This window comes from Rhipicephalus sanguineus, chromosome 7, assembly GCF_013339695.2.
Source record: "Rhipicephalus sanguineus isolate Rsan-2018 chromosome 7, BIME_Rsan_1.4, whole genome shotgun sequence".
NCBI classification, from domain to species: Eukaryota; Metazoa; Arthropoda; class Arachnida; order Ixodida; family Ixodidae; genus Rhipicephalus; species Rhipicephalus sanguineus.
In genome coordinates this window covers 30,387,946-30,405,825 of record NC_051182.1, presented here as the reverse complement: position 1 = coordinate 30,405,825, position 17,880 = coordinate 30,387,946, and the positions used below count along the sequence as shown (strand labels likewise).

General features: G+C 46.6%; 1 protein-coding gene across 1 annotated transcript; it reads left to right on the top strand.

Moving 5' to 3' along the window:
• Positions 1 to 299: 299 nt before the first annotated feature.
• LOC119398586 (dermonecrotic toxin LiSicTox-alphaV1) lies at positions 300 to 10,288 on the top strand. Its single transcript, XM_037665421.2, has 4 exons — positions 300 to 433; positions 2,467 to 2,698; positions 6,523 to 6,654; positions 10,260 to 10,288. The coding sequence occupies exons 1-4, from the start codon at positions 380 to 382 to the stop codon at positions 10,286 to 10,288; spliced, it is 447 nt and encodes a 148-aa protein (XP_037521349.1). The 5' UTR covers positions 300 to 379.
• Positions 10,289 to 17,880: the final 7,592 nt, after the last annotated feature.

The window sequence follows — 17,880 nt, the reverse complement described above, 5'->3', positions numbered from 1 at the left end:
AGTCCTAAAGAAGAAGGCAATAAACAAGAAGCAACGCCTGTTAACGTACCTAAGATGGCGTGGCCTTTGTCGAATGCTTTTTGTTTTGCATAAATGTGCTCTTGCCATAGCCGCATACCTGCACGAAAACGGCTGCGAGGGCTTTAGCCTTGGCGTTTTGTTTATGACCTTCCTGGGGTGCACGCGCCAAGTTTCGAAATGCCGATGGTCATCGCATTTCTGCTATACACCGGGCGATATAGTAGAGCTGCCGGAAAGCTTTACGCTGACGCGCTGCACAGGCCATAGATTCTTGGAGTACTGACCCTATATCAACGACAGTGACGTCACAACTTCGCAGATTGACCGGCTCAGCGAGACAGGAGGGCAAAGAAGGATCATGTTTGCGCAGCTGCTGGTCATCGTGGTTGCTCTGCTGACGACTCCTGACCTCGTAAGTTGCAAATGACGTAAACTTTAGCTTGTTTATGTAATAATAATAATAATAATAAATAATAATAATAATAATAATAATAATAACAACAACAACAGTTGCTGGGGTTACGTGCCAAGGCCTAATATGATATCAGTTCTTCGGAATCCCGCAAGGTGGCGGAATGGTTAAGAAAGGAAAAGTGGTACAACGATCGCCCAGGAAAGGCGTTGGTCTCGGGTTCGATCCCCGGACCAGGACGAATTTTTGGGCAACTAAGAAGTGTTCTTTCCGAGAAATCCGTATGGATTTCCTTGTGGCTTCGTGCTACAATTAGGTGGTTGTCAATTTCCGTTTCTTACCCCCGTATGATTATGAGGCACGCCGTAGTGAGGGACCCCGGATTAATTTGGACCGCCAGGTGTTCTTTATAACGTGCACCTAAATGTGAGTACAGAGGTGTTGCATTTCGCCCCCATCTAATTGCTGCCGTCGTGGCCGGTGATCGAATCCGCGCCCTCTAGCTCAGCAGCGCGACACCGTGAATTTGTCAAAAGCGTGCACGTCATATGGGTATAGTTCTTATGCGCGTTGAATGGCATATCTCCTATTATTGAAGTAATACAACGGAATAAAGTTCGACGATTATTTACTGCAATTTGGGCTTTATAAAGCGATGACAGCGGGAATGAACGGTGACAAGGAAAATCTACGCAGAAGTAGCGCCGTCTCACAGCTAACCGTTAAGCCAGTGCCCTCGGTGTGACATTATCATGCTCAAAAGATTCTTCACACGCCGCACGGTTAGCGGGCGTCGCTGATTCGTGCAGGAACAATACGCGCTCTGTTCTGCGCCACGGTAATACATCCAAATTTCAGCCGCATTCTTTTGTTGTTGTTGCGGGGTTTTAAGTCGTATGACGTCAGAAAACCATGCCGGTCTTCTACTATTTCTACACTCATTCGGCGCAATAAATTCCGTTGGCGGAAAGCGTTTGTCTCGGTCGTTGCTCGTCTTCGTTTCGTTTCCTCGCAACACCATTTTTTTAAGTTAGAAGTAGAAACTGAACGCCGACGACGCATAAAAAGAAAACAAACAAAGACGTTTCGGTTCCCACACGGGAACCTTGTTTGCAGTGAAGATAAATGAAAAGTGAGTCCGCCCATGCACGATTCAAAACGTGGAGTAAGCACCGCGTATACACGCGCTAAAGGTTCCCACCATTGTGATTAAGGGTGGCCTCAGTTTTCTGGATAATCAACGATGCAAGACGAAGTCGCGAAGCCAAATTCCTTTCTTTGTAAATGATGTTACAATGCCTCCCCCTCGACCAGGTAATATTCCTTCGAAATGTAGATTTTAAGTATGGTCCCGTTATACTTGGTGGTTCGCAAAGGGGTCATCTTCTTTCTTTACATTTTTTTTTCCACCCCGGTTTGACGTATCTATAATCATGGAACAGGAACAAGGCCACGTTTCACCTCTACCCAAGACTTTTCTAAGCGTAGCCAGTTATTCACTTTGCTCTTAAGACCTATTGTTCACTCAGTGTTTATAACATTAGTTTTTATGGTGAATATATAGGGTGTTTGCACTTGACGTCATTCGCGAGGAGCGCTAGCAGCGGGGTCGCCATTTTGATGATCCGCGCACTCGCCGCACGCGCAATAAACTCGCTGCACGCTCTGTATCTGAGATCCATACGGCACAAATGACTAGAGACCTCTGGAACACCTCCTGCGCACCGACGCATCACGGAGGACGTGTACGAACGGACCTCGAAGATGGCGCAGCGATGGTGTTGCCGCCTTGCGGATCAAGGCTCAGTGCATACCCCCTACAGTCTACATAAATAAATTTATTGGCTATATCACCGAAAGTCTGAGGACCTGTAGCCTGATGCGTTTGTCTATTTCCTTGAAATGTTCTTCCGCTGTTATTATTGCCGTCTCCAACTCACCGCTTCATTTTTAGCAACGCAGCCTGCTTTCAAGCAACGAATCCACGCGTCCTATGAATAACAATACGAGCAAATGTTTATCTTTCTATCTAGGCGAGCGGCTCGGGTCAGAGGCCTATCTACAACATCTATCACATGACGAACGCCATCTGGCAAGTGGACGAAGGTATGGAGCTGGGAGCCAACGCCATCGAGTCTGACGTCACATTCGACAAAGATGGTACCGCACTCTGGTTCTACCACGGTGTGCCGTGCGACTGCTTCCGGTGGTGCCAGCGTTACGAAGAAGTGCCAGCGCTTTTGCGGTATCTCCGACGGACCACGGGTAACTTTCTTTAACAATGAATAATAATTGTTGGGGGTTTAACGTCCCAAAACCACGATATGATTGTGAGGGGCGCCGTTATGGGGTTGTGGGGGGCTCCGGAAATTTCGACCACCTGGGGTTCTTTAACGTGCACCTAAATCTAGGTACACCGGCCTCAAGCATTTTCGCCTCCATCGAAAATGCGGCTGCCGCAGCCGGTATTCGATCCCGTGACCTTCTTTAACTATGAGGATCACTTGTCCGGCTTCAGTTAGCATTCTTCTCGAGCAAAATAATGAACACTGAGATCGGGCTAGTTGGCACTGATCCATAGATAATCAAATCGCAATAAAGCAAATAAAGATCGGTACCACGAAATAACACATGACGTGACTAAATTAAGACTGCAAATTGGGCTAGTTGGATTTGGTTCATGGTGGAAATAAAACCTGCGCAAACACAGGGACATAAGAAGAAATTATCTATGTGTTTGAGCTGGTTTTCTGTACTACACGACGTAACAGAATGTATGCTATGTATGCGCGCATAAGTTGATGCCATCGGTGGTGATCGTGTGTACATTTTTAAATGTTCTTGACACACATTTACACGCGTGGAGGCTCCCCTGGCGATAGTAAGTCTTCTTTGTCTCTGCTGTTGCCATCCTGCGCGGGGCTAGCCCTGTATACTCGGTGTTTCCACGCATTAAACTCTCATTTCAGCGAATGCCTAGCCCTTGTCCTGTGTTTTTTCTTGCACTTTTAGAAGCTATGATACAAAATAATAATTTAGGAAAAAGTTAATTGTGCAAAAGATAGAGAGAAAGAGGTTGTTTTTATTATCAGAAATCCTACTCATTGCTCTGGCCTGCTATTCTGCACCTTGGTTGGATGACGGAGAGAAAGAGAAGCGGTGGATGATGATTATGATAATGATGAGGACCTGTGATTATGGACAACATCTAATGTACGAGTAACGTGATTGAAAATCGCCGTCTAACGTGGAGTTAGAAACAAGGCGTCATAGATTAGACAGTAAACGGACGTGGACGTGCAATTTGAGACGGCGTAGGTCTATAAAGAAGCAAATAGTGCATATATAAAGCGGGACCACTGTTTTAAATAGGAGAGAATGTGTCTAACAATTTCCTAAAAGTACCATTTTGGTGCAATAAAATGGGGAAGTTAACGCCATAACCGCCTGCAGGATGTGACGCGTGGATCTGACCTGTCCTCCGAGATTGTGCACCACCACAATTCGTGATGCGCCACAATCTTGGAAGTGATGTGATGCATTCGTCATGTGCTCTAACCACCATTCTCACGCGTAATCCTCTATGCAAAGGCTGCTAATGAAATATACAGTGACCAACCACGCAGCATTGTTTAGACTGATCCGTCTACTGCATCCATTCATAACCCAGTTAAGGTAGGGTTTCATGGTGGATGGTTTTTAAAATGAAGGATTGGAGGTGTGCACGCCATGTTAAGCGTAGAACAGGTACACCGTAGTTTAATGGCGTTAAGATTAAGGGTGAGGAAAGTGCACTTTGAAAAGCGCTAGTACTCAACGCGGATGGAAGCAATAACTGGTGTACAGTCGCAGTAAGCAACGAACGTTTACAGTATAGGTCCGAGAAAATCTGTTAGTTAACTGCAATTAAGGTATGAAGATGTAGCTTTTAACAAAGAAAGACAGGAACAAGCGGCAATAGACCTAGTGCTACGCTTCAGCGGAGCTGACGAAAACATCTTCCCCAGTGAAGGGTGCAAAGCTCAACAGTTGGGCAAGCTGGTCACTAATCATCCCAACATGCATGCACCTGTATAAAAGATTCGAAGCATTCATTTCTTTATCAAGAAAAAGGCGCTCATACAATGACCCCGAGTTTGTCTATCAGGTCAGCAAAGAAAATAAAATTCTGCACATGCTGTAAATATGTGTTTCCAGTGATGTCTGTGCTTGGAGTTACATGTCTCTTAATAATAAGTCATTTGCAAGGCAGCGCTTGTATGTCTCATCTCTTATGTTCTTTCATTGCTTACTACCTGTTTAGACTACCATTAACAATTAACTATCCCGACCTATCGCCATTGTGTAGATAAGTGCAGACGACGTCACGCCTGCGTTCATACAGGTTTCTTTGTTCCTTATCTCGGACGTTTTTTTTTTTTTTTTTTCAGATATCTGCAATGAGGTGTGATCGATAACATTTTGCTGGCTTAATATTTCTCCCAATTCAAAAGGGTTGCTCATATGGGCGATAACAAAGGGTGCCAATGGGCTCTATTTTATCGTTGCTTACAGTCACACGAAGCGAACAGACAATGAAGCCGGACAAATCAGAAACTTCACTGTTTGTTTTCACATGAACCGCAGAAATATTGAGAGTAATAATAATAATAATATCTGGGGTTTAACGTCCCAAAACCACCATATGATTATGAGAGACGCCGTAGTGGAGGGCTCCGGAAATTTCGACCACCTGGGGTTCTTTAACGTGCAACTAAATCTAAGTACACGGCCCTCGAACATTTTCACCTCCATCGAAAATGCAGCCGCCGTGGCCGGGATTCGATCCCGCGACCTTCGGGTTAGCAGTCGAGCGCCATAACCACTGGACCACCGTGGCGGGGCCTAATAGAAGTGTAACAAAAAATATACAAGACACCGTAGTTGGGAGCCTAAACCTTACGTTCGACGCTGCGGCTTCCAAAGCTCAGAGAAAGGAGTTTCTTGCTCTAAGGTATTGTTCTAATACTGCATGATCCATAGTAGAGGGAAAAAAGTGAAATTTACATGCGCAATGGGCAATTAATATTTCTACATTTGATTTTCTTTTAACCCTTTGAGACGCTTTGTGCATATTTGTGTATGCAACTTGTTTTTGCTAGTTGTGTCGACTATTGGCTAAGAAAGAGCTAGATATATTGAGGTTTGAATGAAATGCACCTCCTGTGTATTAAATGTGTCTTCCTATAACTTGATTTTGCAGTCTACTGTTGCATATAATCAATTTCTCGAAGGCTCTACCATGTTAGCGAGCCACGTCAAAAGTGTAATTTTTCTTCGCTCGAAATATCATAAACGAAAATGAAATTGCGATATATTTCTAGCCTGAGATTTAATTCTATTTATGCAAGAACCTAGCATGAATGACTTCAGAATCAATAAAAGAAATGAATTTTGGGGGCTCGTTTCTTTGTTTGACGCAATTTTTGTGAAAACCAGCAGATAAAAGCGAAGGAAAGTATAGGGCACGTTAATTGTACTGTTTTAAGTGTATTGTAGTAATCGCGATACGGATGGGAAGAAAGTAAAGTGGACGAAAAGACAACGGCAGGGACCGAACCTGCAACCTTCGGATAACGCGCCCGATGCTCTACCAATTGAGTTACGGCGGCGGTCGTCCCCTCGTCCAATTTATCAGGTATTTATGTGCATGGAAACCTGGGAGGGTGGAGCATTGGTAGAGCATCGGACGCGTTATCCGAAGGTTGCAAATTCGGTTCCTGCCAGTGGCAAGTTGTCATTTCGTCCACTTTACTTTCTTCACATCTTTATTACGATTACTACAGTACACTTAAAACAGCAGAATTAACGTCCCCCATACATGGCTTCAATATCTGCTTGTTTTCTTTAAGGTACAGAATCAATAGATATTCAACTGCAATTTTGGTGAAAGTTTATTACAATAAAATATATTAATCAACGTATTATGACAGCATTTCTTTTGCAAGTAAATATCGAGTGCCTTGAGGTTATGTAGCATGAATTTGACGCATTTATAGACCTTCAAAGGTCACGGCAGAAGCGGTTCAATACCAAATGTTTCTTTTTAGACGGGGGCATATACGAAAAGAGCCTGGCTCTTCTATTCTTGGATCTCAAGACTTCTAGTGTCGATTCAGACAAAAAGTACGACGCGGGCGTCGACATCGCGAAGAAGCTCATGGATCATCTCTGGCTTGGAGGTAAGACAAACAACGTGCTAGCGATGCTACGTAAGCTGACGCGTGTTGACCAATAGAAGGTGGCCACCTGAGCAGAGCTCGCGATGACATCATTCGAAGCTTTTCAACTTGTCGGCGGGCCTGGGTTGCGCAACATTTCGAGCGACGAAATTTGTACAACAAAGTGTAGTACGAGAAATGTCTAAGTAATTTTTTATAACACGGGTCAACAGTAAATAATACTGAAGATTTTTTAACAGCGGAGTTGTTTAAGCTTGACGGTACTCCGTTGTCGTGCCGCATGAACTGGTTGGGCGAGAAGCAGCCGCGTTCAGCCCAGTCTAGCTGTGCCCAGCCTATGCTCAGCCTAGTTATGCCACCGGTAAAGCCAATAAAGGAGCTTAGTAGAGTATAGCAAGGGAGTGGGAAAGGGAAGTAAGGGTGAGGAGGAAGTAAAGGAGAAGGGGGAGAGAATGTAAAGACTCGCACAGTACAGTATAGCAAGGGGTGGGAAAGAGAAGTCAGTGTGAGGAGGAGGACAGAGTGTAAATCCTCGCACAGTCTTGTATAGTATAGTATTGTATAGCAAGGGGTGGGAAAGGGAAATGAGGGTGAGGAGGAGATTAAGGAGGAAGGGAAGGCCACGTGCTTCGCTGTTTCCTCAGCCTTCGCACCGCTGGTGCGTAGCTGCCCCAATTTCTTTTTTCTGCGAGGTAACTGTACTACTGGATATTACTGGTTGCCACTTGTGATCCCTCTGGTACTCAACAAGGTTGTCGTTGGGTGGATTCAAAAAGTAGCCAGAATTCGAGCTAAAAGTAGCCAAAGTGGCCACGTTATTTAATTTTATCGCCGAATTGGTAGCCAAATTGAACACAAGCTGTATCAGGAGTAGATCTCTTAATAATGAACAATCAATAATACCCTTTTGTATGAGGAAGGCCATAGCCACAAATGAGTTGCAAATAAAAGAATACATTATAATAAATCGAATGCGTCATGCATATTTATTTATTTATTTATTTTATTTTTATAGTTTTTATTTTATAGTTTGTGTAGAATAGAGTTTTTCCCAGATATAAAGTAATCTTGGAACATACCGGCCAACAATTAAGTACGAACATTAAGCGTTGAAGCCGCAGATCGAATTCGACTAGTAGAGCTTACATAATACTAGTCCAGCTTAAGATAGGGACATCTGGTTAAAATGACCAGTCCAGCTTCATTTTGTCCTTGTGTTTCTTTTAGGGGCGAAGCTCCTTACAGCGGCACCCGTTCGTCCCCTGTATGTAGTGTGTAACCAGTCTTAACGCTAGTACCAGATCTTGACCTCCAAGGTGGTGCCGGTGGGAGATTTCTCCTGTGCGTTGTTGAACAATAAAAAATTCACAGCGTGCGCTTTAACTAAAAGCCGACTTCTTCTGTCTCTCATTCCCCATTAGCAGCCATTGGCATGTTCCAGTAGGAAACGTTAGTAGAAGTAGAAGTGTAAGTGTTAGCTAAAAGCCCACTTCTTCTGTCTCTCATTCCCCATTAGCAGCCATTGTTTACCTCCAAGGTAGTGCCTGGTGAGATTTCTCCTGTGCGTGATTAAACAATAAAAATTCACAGCGTACATGTAAAATTAAAGTGAGCTGCAAGTCGCCATGACTCTCATCGACCCTTTAGTATAAACAGGCCCGATCTCACGTCGTTGATGATGTACTGGGCGTGAAGCTGCGCGACGCCGCCGCCAAGATCCTGCCGTACGAGAGCTTCGCCCCGCGGCGGTCCCATTTCGATGGAGGCGAAATGGTAGAGGCCCGTGTACTTAGATTTAGGTGCACGTTAAAGAACACCAGATGGTCGAAATTTCCGGAGCCCTCCACTACGGCGTCTCTCATAATCATATCGTGGTTTTGGGACGTAAAACCCCAGATATTATTATTAGAGAGCTTCGCCCCACTCATCATCATTCACCCCGTGGATATGCTGTGGATTTTTTTTTGTATTTCCTGCAACTGTCGTCGCGTTGTATTCAAGCGAAACTTGTATTGCAAGTGTCTTTGGCGTTGTAGGTAGAAAAATTTGGATTTGGCTCTTATAGATTGGAACATTCCATTTGGGTTTGAATGAGCTCGTAAAAGAAGTCTAAATCGTAGCGAATTAACGATATACCAATATGTTGCGACAAAATTGGCACCATCCTTGTGCTTACGTCGGTGCCATCCTTTGTTTCACGGGCGTAGTGGCGATGACTAGACTTGAAGAGCCAGTGGTCCTTCCAGGCAGCAGGCACACCATTCTGGACTGTCGGCAGCATTTTCTTCTTCTTGGCACCTATCGGAGTTTTTCAAAATGTGCTTCTGCTCTTCTTCATCTTCTTAGCTCGTTTTATGCCGTGCTGTTTCGGATCTCGTCTTCTTCAATGAATATCTCGGTGGCCAGTATCTTCATTTCAGTTGTCTTCTATTACAAATATACCGTCTTGAAGCAAAAGGAGGACATGATACTCCAGCGCAAAATTCGAAAAGAAGCACTAAAAGGCAGAAAGAAGTAGCACAGTCCGTCTCTTACTCTTTATATTGGTTTCTTGCCCTACAACACAATGTCCTTCAGTAAGTACCAACTCGCCCAAGGAACACTAAGTGTGGAACAAAAACATCATAGCAAAGCAACTAGGACACAATTGAGACAGATTGAATGCGGCCATGTTGGTTGTTGCGGTCCCGATTGTTGATTCAGCGCTGGTTTAATAGGGCTCGGTTTCATTCAAACAGATGCGGATTTGGCTCATTTTTTATTCGAAACTGCATTTTGGAGTTCACGTTACAATAAGGAATTGCCCCATTTTGATTACAAGTATTTAAAATCTGCAAGGTACTTAGTCGCGCTTTACGATCCCATGAAATGTAGACCAGTTTCGGTTTCTCGATTTGGCTCTTTTTAAAAAAGAACGCCACATTATTTTTTGACGACGCAGAGAAAGGATATACGGAACCCTAGCCATATAGAGCTGCGCTGTAAAATACAATAAACTGGAGAGGTAAAACGTTTGCGGTAGCAAGTTTAACCGACGACCTCAAAATCAGAAACTACCGCCTTCTAGATATACAAAAGGCCTGCGCAATCTGCTTTTCAGCACCGTGTTACTTGGAGCAAAATTTTGATGTAACCGTTTTAATGACGCCGGGCTTGGCAATGGAAATCTTGCTCAACGTAGCATAGTTTGATAAGGCAGAGTGCAAATACCTGTCTAGGTCACACAGTTTTTATAACCGTACACTGAAGGGACCTCTGGCGCTAGTGCCTATGGGAGATGCAACGCGTGACGCTTCAACAAGCATGGGAATGATGGGTTGTACACGGATTTGCTTAAGCTTCGTTCTTTTGGCTCCGCGTGGCCATCGGCCATTTTGTCGCAAGGCAAAGTTCAGCAAAGGTTCAGCAGTCCGCCTTCACCATCTTAACCCTTTTAATGAATCGCAAGTGCACCGATTTTTGGGCGAGTTGGTTTTGCATAGCAGAACATTTAAGCGCGCACAAACAAGGACGGAGGGATGTTATGAGAACACAAGCGATTGTGTTGTTATCACCTCACTCTGTCCCTGTTTGTGCGCGCTCAAGTGTTCTGTTAACCCTTTCAGACTCATCCATTCACATCAGCTCACGATGAGCCATTCTTTTATTCGAAGGAAAAGCCAGAACGCAACAATAAGCAAAGCCACAAGTGCTTTCGAAGCGGCAAGCACAAAGACTAGGCAAATCTATGTACTATACATTCCCAAGGTGGCGGAACGATCGCAGTGTCACAGTTCCCTCTAGTAAATATTGTAGGAAGCTCTATGGTGTAGGTGGCGTTGCGCTCGCACACTACCACTCAACGCAGCTTCTGCACTCGCTTGCCGGCCTTGGTGGCCGCTAGCTGCTGCTTCCTCGATCTCTCGTCGTGCAGGACACCGGTGGCAGGCTGCTGCTATTGCTTCTACTGTTACTGCTGTTTCTGCTACTGCTTGCTGGCTCGGGCCTTCAATTAGACAATACTGCTTTTGCAGTCGCAACGCATAAGAAGTGCTTAGGTAGGTGCCCTCGGACTTTGTTCTAATGTGTCGTAAATGCGTTTCCAGTAAAGTATATAAATATAGGCCGTCATAATGCTTAAACCCAAATTAGTGACTCAGGGAGATAAACGAGTTGTGGATTTGAAGGCTGTCCATAATGAAGAAAAATTAATCTTGAAAAGGTAGGCGTCACGAGTAATAACTTTCTAACATTCTTCATTTCAAGAAGTTTTTGTTTGTTTGTTGGAGAACCCAGAAAAAAAAATGTTCGAGATAGTGTACAATGAGGCACAGTGGAGTGTTCCCACGATACACTCACAAGCAGTGGGTGAGCAACTCTTGCTGCTTTGCCAGAAATGTCTTCCTGAAAATGATACAAAAAAGAAGTTCATCAAGCTTTCTGTGTCAACAAAAATGAATTTCTCGCCAAGGACTCACACTTCACTATACTTATTGCAGACCTTTTAACAAAACATAAAACAAATGCAAAATTGTGAGGCTGCTAAGTAGTTCCTTGTCAGCTTTTCAACTACACAGGGCGAAAAATACACGAAGGTAAAGAAATGCGAAACAACACCAGAAGTGTTACTCTTGTCCTGTGTGCCACCATTCGTGTATATTTTGATGTCATTCAAGTTAGCATTATAGTGTAAAGGGGTGTGAATGTTAGTGAGGTTCACTTCGTATTTAAACACGTTGGACACTAGATTCTTGATCAACCACAGCTGCTCTGTTTAGGACTGAATATTGGGCAACTTTGGTATTGAATCATGGCAAAAATTAACAGCATACTTGTAATGAGGACAAAAGAAGACCTGGACACAATGCGAGCGTTTTCACCTTGTCAGAAATTGTGTCAACAGTGAGAATACTGTGTGCAGATGATAAACACTATGGCAAAATAATTCAAAACAAAATAATGAGAGGGAAGAAACAAGGTGATTCAACAAGGTGGTTCAACAGGTTCAACTGGCTTGTATCAATGTGATTAAAACAGCCTTGCATAACTAATACATCTCCTAAAGACCATAAATATGCATATGTAACCCTGGCAAGTTCCAGTGCTGATATGTGACTAATGAGGTGACAATACCATAAAATGCATGTTCTTCACAACACACAGTGTCACTTAGCGGATGTTTCTCACATCACATGGCCATAATTATGGTTCATCACATGGCCATAATTCTGTGACGATTCTGCGACATGTCAACACGCACAAATTGACATTGAGACGGAGGATCAATTGACAAGCAAATCAAGCATGAAAACAGCATAAACAGAAAACAAATTTGGCCTCAACGCACATTTCATTACATAACAGCGTGATAATAGCGGCTTTTTTTTTGCTTTCGTGTATACTCCTTCAAAGCACTCTGCTTCATCTATGCTTTATCGCAAGGAAGGAAATTATGCTGTACCGTGGCTGTACCACGGCCGCTACATAAAAAAACAGGTGCGACCTGCTGCGTCGCGTCGCCGTCAATGGGCGAACGCGGGTCGGCAGAGCGGCAGCTGTTTTGGGTGAGGGCGCCACAAGCATGGTCCTCAAGGCAGACGCAGGTTCGTGTTAGTATGTGGTCGCCTCAGGATTTATGCGTGTCCATGTGCATTTTCGTGTGCTTTCTCGTGTCCTTCTTGTATGTAACCGAGCGTGTGAGCAGCTTGCCTCATGTTTCCTGCGCCTGAGTACGGTTTTTTGGTGCGCGCGTGTGTGGCAGACGGTTTTTTTCTAGCGGCGTGATGACGCGAAGCTGTTGCGTGCCGGTGTGCAACTCGAACGTGTGAAAAGACGCTACTGTGAAGTACCACGTATTCCCATGCGATCTACAGTGTCGGGAAGCGTAATAATCGTAGCAGAGCACTTCTTTCTCTCACAAACGAGCGCTAAAACAGGCGCGCGCCGCCGCATACTGACGACAGCATCAAGCTACTGCACCGACTGTTACTGCTGTAACCCCCAACGGGTCCACGCAACGAAAAAAAAAGACGAGCAAAAAGGCGCCCAGGGCGAACCCCTACCCTCTCCACCGAAGTCGCCGTCGCGGTTGCGACAGCCTAAACACCCGCGCAGATCGGGATAATTTAAGAAATCAAAGTGGAACCGACCGATTCCGCAGACAAACCGGCGAGACGAATCCCTTTCCCCTAGCTGTCGCTGCGCTACGTACTACGAGCCGAACATGTTCGCGAAATCGGGAATGATCGAAACAAGAGACGACGGAGGGTAGGACGGTATGGTGAAGTCGGCTAAGAAGTTATGTTGTTCGTGTGAGTCGTGTAGGCGCTGTGCCGTGCTCCTGACCGGGCTGCAGAAATTAGACGCCTTTTCCTCTTCAAGCCACTACCACCACCACCAGTCGATCTTGGATGATCTAGTGATGACACCGTGGGAGCACTGTTTAGAAGAGTGTCGCCGAATGACGGTGACCAGAGCTGGAGTTCGTTTGAGTGTTTCCTGGAAGAGAAATATTCCAGAAACGTTCGAAGAATTGTGGGCTGCACACGTTTGGTGAATATTCAAGGCCTTTAAGTGTTCTTGGATAGTTTCTAATGGATGAGAGTGCATTTGTAGCACGGTAAGTTTGTTCCCGTTGTTTTAACCACAATCTAAGTGACGTTGTGAGTTGTAATTGATACCTGCCGAGTGTGGATGTTTGCGTGATGCTTGTACTGCCCTAACTGAGAATATATTTTGTTTGTGTTGTCAACTCTTGGCTCTAACTCTTGCTTTGGACCACAACCGGCATTTGTTGGCGCACTAACAGGACCTATATTTAAATTTTGTGTGCTTTCGTGGTGCGTTTCGGTGGGCCGATAAGTCAGCCCTTGGAATCTGCCCGACGACTGTCTGCCCATGAAGGGGATCAGTGATTGACTGACACTCTTCATTTCAGGTGAGTCAAACGGGCAGCATTCGTGGAGAGTATTGAGGCCCAGTCTACAAAATACTGGCACTCCTAGGGAAAACTGTTCACTTATGTGGGGTAATCGGCATTTCTAATAACGACTTCAATATTCAACGTGTAATGTGCAGCTATAAAACGCGTTATCTACGGCCTGATTGTACTAAGTGTCGGGCCGTGGCGGGCGTACAAACGCGGCTGTCGAAGCGCTTCTCCGTGAACAGCTGTACCAGTGTGGTGACACCAGTGCGGGCGCAAGGAGAACTAGGCCCCGGACGCGGTTTCGGCGCCACGCAGCAGGCCGCACTTGTTTTTTTTATGTAGCGGCCGTGGCTGTACCAAGGAGGTTTTGGGCTGTACAAACATCTTTTTTCAAGGCGCACTCGCGCGTCGATTAGCTGGCCGTGCGAAGCATGTGCTATATTCACAAGAGTTTCTAAACACGCATTACACATCTTCGCTATGTGAGCTTAATGACTGTTCTTTCTTTCATTTTCGATTTTTCATTGCACTTTTCACTCGACGCAATGTACAGGAGGATACCTTCAGCTGCCCGAGCGATGATAAGGACGCGCGAACAGAGGAAACATTAGTATTAATAGAGAGTTTTAGCGCTGGGGACCCCAAGCCGCCTGCGTACGCACGCTCTTGCGTTCCTTTGCATCCACCGAGAATACAAAAGAGCGCAAGGGCCCGCGCGCCCTGTAGCGATCACGCTATGCCTTGACCACGGTGTAAGATATATACTGTTTAGGTGTGGACACTTCACGGCTTGCATGCAGAGCGCGTTCGACCAGATAAAGTAACAACGGCGCGCGTCTGTTGGTCCGGTGACCGCAGCGGGTATCTAGCGGCGGGAAGACGCAACCTAAAGAGAGAAAATGCTTTCTGCACCGTTGCTATAGCAACCGACGCAGTCGGCGGCAACGCCGGCGTCCGCTGCATGTCTTGTTTTTCGCTCGTGAAAAACGCGGTATGCGTTTCTAACTTGAGTTGCTGGCGTGCCGTAGCCGCGTTCGCTGACTAGGAAATTCAGATTTCCCGCGAAGCGCCAGTTGCTACGGGAACGCGTTTTTGTGTTGAAGTTGCATCATCCCGCCGGTAGGTATCCGCTGCCGTCAGCGGTCCGACGGGCTCTCGGCGTTGTTACTTTATCTGGTCGATCGCGTCTCGCGAGTGTCCTCACCTAAAGAGTATATATCTTACACCGTGGCCTTGACCCAGCGGGTCATTCGCCCGCCGGACCAGCGCCAAAAGGATTGTCTCGCCACGGCTTGACGGAGGAGACGACAGGGGCCGACTACACGAGACGGCGCCCACAGATTGACGACGACGGCGCTGGTCAAGGGATTAGCTCCCCCGGAGTGATTCCACGAACCTGGCACATCTCGAAAGTGCGGGCTGAAACTTTCCCGTGGGAACGCAGCGCGCGGCCGGCACCAAAGGGGTCGATGCGCACGTTCTCCCCCTCCCCGTTCTACGGCGGCGCTGCGACTAGTGGCAAGGGTGTGTGTGTATGTGCGGGTCAGTGTTGTGCCTCTGTGAACATACATGAAGGGCGTGTCCCTTCCCGAGGAAGGTGCTTCCCTTAGAGGAACTTCCACATCACCATTGGTCCGCATTGTTTTGTGTAGTGATCCCCAACCTAGGGACCTAGGGAACGGGGGTCAACAAAAAGGGCGTGCGGCGCCTCGCCCAGAGCGGTCTTCTGTCTTCATCTCGACAACTCACTGTCAAAATGTAAATAAACCCATTGAGTTTGCTCTAAGCTCTCCCCTGGTCCTGATTCGACGGAGCGACGGCGACCGGCCCCGCTACCCGCAGACAGCGGTCGCCACGACGCGCTACAACTGGATGGCAAGCGGTTGGATGTGAGCCTGGAGGATGGAGAATGAACACGCCGAGATCATGGAGACTGACAGCTGTGGACTGGTGAGTGCTGGCTTTGGTATTTTGGTTGCCAGGCTGATAAGATAGAAGTGCAATCTTTTCGCTGGTAGAGGCTACCACAGAAGCAGTTGTTTACGGAACTTCTGGGTAGAGAGTGAGCCGCACCACACTAGTTCTCTGTCATGGATTGGAAGCGTTTGTTGAAGAATCAGCTCCTGATTCTGGGGGAGGAGCTGGGAGCAGAAGTAGATGCGGGGATGAAGAAAGACGCAATTGTTAGCGCTATCGAGGGCTTGAATCTGAGCAGTGACGATATTAAAGAAACGTGGAACGAGATTCAAAAGCAACAGGAACAGGAGCTCGAGAAAAAGCGTGAGGAACAGGAGCGTCAGGAAAGGCGAGAGCAACAGGAGCGCCAGCTAAAGCAAAAAGAACTGGAGGTAGAACAGTTGCGACTCGAAGTGGAAATGAGGAATATGTGTGGGGTTCAAGGAGTGGAGGTAGCAGGCAGACAAAATCTTTGTGATTTATCTAAGCTAATGCAACCCTTCAAAGCAGGGCAAGATGTGGGCCTCTTTCTTGTGAACTTTGAGAGAACCTGTGAAAAAGCGAAACTTGATCGTAGCACATGGGCTCGAAATTTGTTAAGTTTGCTGCCATGTGAAGCAGCGGATGTGATCGCGCGGCTTCCAGTGGAGGATGCGGACAACTATAACAAAGTGAAGGATAGCCTTCTAAAGAGGTTCCGACTTTCGTCAGACGCGTTCCGTCAGCGGTTTCGAAATCTGACAAAGAAGCAGGGCAGCACGTATTCTGAGTTTGCCTACGAGTTGAAGGTCAACTTAGTCGAATGGATGAAAGGAGCCAACGCTTTTGGGAACTTCGAAAAGGCTCTTGAAGTAGTGGCTCTCGAACAGTTTTTTTCAAAACTTTCCGAGCCAATGAAGCTCTGGATCCAGGATAGAGCCGGCGTAGAAACTGTACAGGCAGCTGCCGACTTGGCTGACGAGTACGCGTCACGCCGGAGAGAAAGGGACGAGGTTCCTCCAGCAAAAGCGGGAGATAAAGGGAAACCTTGGACGGCGAAGCAGGGATCTGGCGCAGGTATGACTGCACAGAAAAAGATGGAATTTGCTGCAAGTGGTCAAGGATCACAAAACAAACAGGAGGGAAAGGTTTCGGGGGATTTTTCCAAAAAGAGTCCTTTTGAGGCTCAGAAACCACCTACTTGCTACAAATGCAAGGAGGAAGGTCATATTGCCATAGGCTGTCGTAGGCCCAGGCCAGCCCTTTCGTATACTTCTGACTCAGCCACTAGCGAGGAGCTGCTTAGTCCGTATCTTTTTAACCTAACGGTGAACGGAAAGCCGTGCCGCGTCTTACGGGACAGTGGGGCAACCATGGATCTGGTGCACCCGGAATATGTGGCACAAGCAGACTACAACGGCAAGTGCGCATGGATTAAACCAGTATTGGAAGATGGAAGCATTTGTCTTCCGGTAGCTCGAGTGATCATCACTGGGCCGTTCGGAGAAGTGGAGACGGAAGCGGCGGTGTCAGACAAGCTGCCCCCGCAGTACCCCTATTTGTTCTCGAATCGGACCGACCGTCTGCTTAGAGAACAAGGGAAAAGTTTTCACGAGGGAACAGTACAAGCCTTGACTAGAGCTAAAGCACGCGCGTTAGCAGCCGAACTAGAGCGGCAAGAACCGAGTTTCACCGCAAGTACAGCAACACCAGCTGGAGTCAGCACAGCGGAGCCTGCTACCCCGTCGCCTACTCAAAAAGAAAGAGAGGGGTCAGAGGAGCAGACTACCGCTGATACAGCTGAAAGGGAATCGGAGGAGGGGCTGCTCGTGTTGCCGGTATCAAAAGCACTAAGCAATGTACTGGGGAAAGTGACAAGAGACGAGCTCATCGAGCAGCAAAAAAGCGATCCCAGCCTTAAGGAGATTTGGAACACCGTCAGGGAAGGGGTGACGAGGAAGAATGTCAGTTTTCCCGTCAAAAATGGCATCTTGTACCGCCACTACCGGACTGCAAAAGGTCGCACGTTCGACCAGATTGTAGTGCCGGCTAAGTATCGGCCTGACATTGTGGATCTCTGTCACGGAGTTGGTTGGTCAGGGCATTTAGGAGCTCGGAAGACCAAAGACAGGCTCCTAACGGAGTTTTATTGGCCGGGATGCTTCAAAGAAGTTGAGAACCACGTAAGAGCGTGTGACACCTGCCAGAGAGTGGGAAAACCGCACGAGAAGGGAAAGGCACCACTTAAGCTTGTTCCGCTCATTTCGGAGCCATTTCGCCGGCTTGTAATAGACGTTGTGGGACCACTCCCAGTGACAAAGTCAGGCTACCGGTATTTGCTTACCGCCGTTTGTCCAGCAACCAAATTTCCAGAGCGATCCCAA

Coding starts and splice junctions, on each gene's coding strand:
- LOC119398586 (XM_037665421.2), top strand. CDS start 380: ATGTTTGCGCAGCTGCTGGTCATCGTGGTTGCTCTGCTGACGACTCCT. Junction 2,699..6,522: donor GTATCTCCGACGGACCACGG/GTAACTTTCTTT, acceptor GTTTCTTTTTAG/ACGGGGGCATATACGAAAAG. Junction 6,655..10,259: donor GGATCATCTCTGGCTTGGAG/GTAAGACAAACA, acceptor TAACCCTTTCAG/ACTCATCCATTCACATCAGC.